This window comes from Phalangium opilio, unplaced genomic scaffold (genome assembly GCF_054372755.1).
Source record: "Phalangium opilio isolate 3A_F unplaced genomic scaffold, DU_Popi_V2 ptg000041l_1, whole genome shotgun sequence".
Taxonomy (NCBI): domain Eukaryota; kingdom Metazoa; phylum Arthropoda; class Arachnida; order Opiliones; family Phalangiidae; genus Phalangium; species Phalangium opilio.
The window spans coordinates 3,893,754-3,896,007 of record NW_028324165.1 but is presented as its reverse complement, the minus strand read 5'-3'; the positions used below and the strand labels follow the sequence as shown (position 1 = coordinate 3,896,007).

General features: G+C 36.5%; 1 protein-coding gene across 1 annotated transcript; it reads left to right on the top strand.

Moving 5' to 3' along the window:
- The first annotated feature begins 233 nt into the window (after positions 1–233).
- Positions 234–766, top strand: LOC149679436 (uncharacterized). Its single transcript, XM_089835722.1, has 2 exons — positions 234–465; positions 583–766. The coding sequence occupies exons 1-2, from the start codon at positions 280–282 to the stop codon at positions 733–735; spliced, it is 339 nt and encodes a 112-aa protein (XP_089691848.1). The 5' UTR covers positions 234–279; the 3' UTR covers positions 736–766.
- Positions 767–2,254: the final 1,488 nt, after the last annotated feature.

The following is a 2,254-nucleotide window of genomic DNA, read 5'->3' as shown; positions in this document are numbered from 1 at the left end:
AACAGAACATGTTCTGTGTAATGTTCTCACGGAACTAAACGATGCCAAGAAGCAGAATGATTTGGTAATGTTAACTGTAACTAAAATCTAAATAAACGGTCCTAGCAATAAGCTGCAACTATCCCTTTAAATTAAAATTGCAATTTCGAAACGTCTAAGGCGCTATACGTTTATAAGTCATTTTCTTAAAATGTCATTAATTATTATTAAAATTTTTTTTATTTTCAGGAGAGAATAAAGGCCTCGATAGAGGATTGTCAAGAAAAGGTTTTGGCTCAAATGGAAGGTTTGGAGGAACGGCGAAGAGACAATATATTTGACGGGTTCCCAAGAACCAAAGAACTGATGAAAAATAAAACAATATTACGCACAAATAATCTCTTTGGCCAGCAATTGCTGGATGAGCAGGATAAAGCTTCGAAAGGCTTAGAAGCGCTAGAGAAAATCGAAGGGCCCGACAAATATGTAAGTTCCACTGTAATTTTTGAATTTACTCTGTCGTTGACTTCATTTAAAAGGTAGAATGAAATGGGCACAAAATCATTACTAATTTTTATATAACCTTTTTACTTTATCCATTAGGAACATGCGGAGGACGCAGGCTCCGCTGGACCCAGCCGAACCCGGGGGCGTGGGCGGCGCTATGGAAACAAAGGCCCATACTGGCGGGGAGAGAGCTGGCCTAGGCCGTACGGCCGGGGTCGAAGAGGAGGACGTGGATATTACTACACATAATCTTATAAATAAATAAAAAAAAATAATAATAATAAAAATAAAAAAATTAAATTAAAAGAAATATATATTAAACCCTTAAAACCTTTTCTTTTAAAACTATTTAAAAATTATTAAATCCATTTACCTTTTTTTTAGTGTTTTTTTTTAAATATGTTTAGTGTCAAAATAAATTTTTTCTCAAAGGATCGTTTAAATATTTCATTTACCAATCTTAAATGACGCGACTAATGAAGTCTTCGGTCCAAATTAGTGAAAATCCCGAAAAATTAATAACTAATATAGTAAAGTAAAGCTTTGGAGCCATACTTCGACATGGATTTAAATTATTTACACTTAAGGAAAGGCTGTCGAAGGCAGTGGTGGGCATTTCGTGATTTCTTCTTGTGACTTCTTTTCTCTTTCTTCGCCGTGGAGGGTTGTACCGATTAGCCACGCTTTACCTTCTCAGAAGCTTTTTTAAAAATTGTCTCCAATCCCTTCCATATATAAGAGTTACAGAGTTACGAGAAAACAATAGGTAGAATAATTCGGAGAGGCAGAATGTCTAGGGTTAGAAGGTGTCTTCGCTCTTCAGTTCTCGATAGGCCTGACATTCAGCGTAGTCGGTGAACACATTGAACATCTGATGATACTAATAGATTACACATAATCTTTCAAAGCACTATCCTTGAAAGCGCTAAAACGATTACACTCAGCTCGTAATAGGTATTAAAGGAACCAGTGAGTGGTTAGCTCCTCGTCACTAGTATAGCTTTTTAATCCTTAGAAGAAACGATTTCCTTCTACGAAACAGAAGGTGCTTGCTTCTGGTGGAGAGCTTACCTTCTTTAGAAGGAAACACGACAATGCTTGGCGGGAAGTTTTGTAGATTAAATAGTACCTTCAATTATCGACCTTCTTTTTAAAACTGAGTCAACCTGGTTAGGTTATGTTAATGTTATCTCAGTTTAAATGGTTTAAAGTTATAGAAGGTTGACGAGAGAAGTTCTTACTTCATGTTCCAGAAAAACGGGCATTTTACCATTGGTCGCTCATGGAGGGCTAGTATGGAGCAATAATTCCAGACGAACGGTTTGTTTGGAATCAGGGTTTCACAATGTCGTTGCTTCATGCCAGGGCCCATTATCGACCAATTTAAAACTTCATAAGAAGGGTGAACTTTGTAAATAGGCTACTAAAGATGAATGTTACGCACGGTCTGCATTTTCATTTATTTCAATTAGCCTCAATTTAACGTATAAACATTTGCTTTCCTCAGGCACATAACTGGATCTTATCTCTGTTTTACCAGCAATTAATTGACACTAGTTTTCAAAAATTATTAAAGGGATTTGTAGAGGCTAACGAATGTTGCTTATGCTTCCTTCCATGGCAGCCAAAGTTACTTTAACGGGACGACAGTTTGGTACTTAATTGAAATGATTTGTGATTGTCATTAATGTCGATTTCCTTCCAATTACATGAGATAAGACAACGATACTTGAGCTCAAAGATTATGTAGGATCCAGCGTAGCCTGAA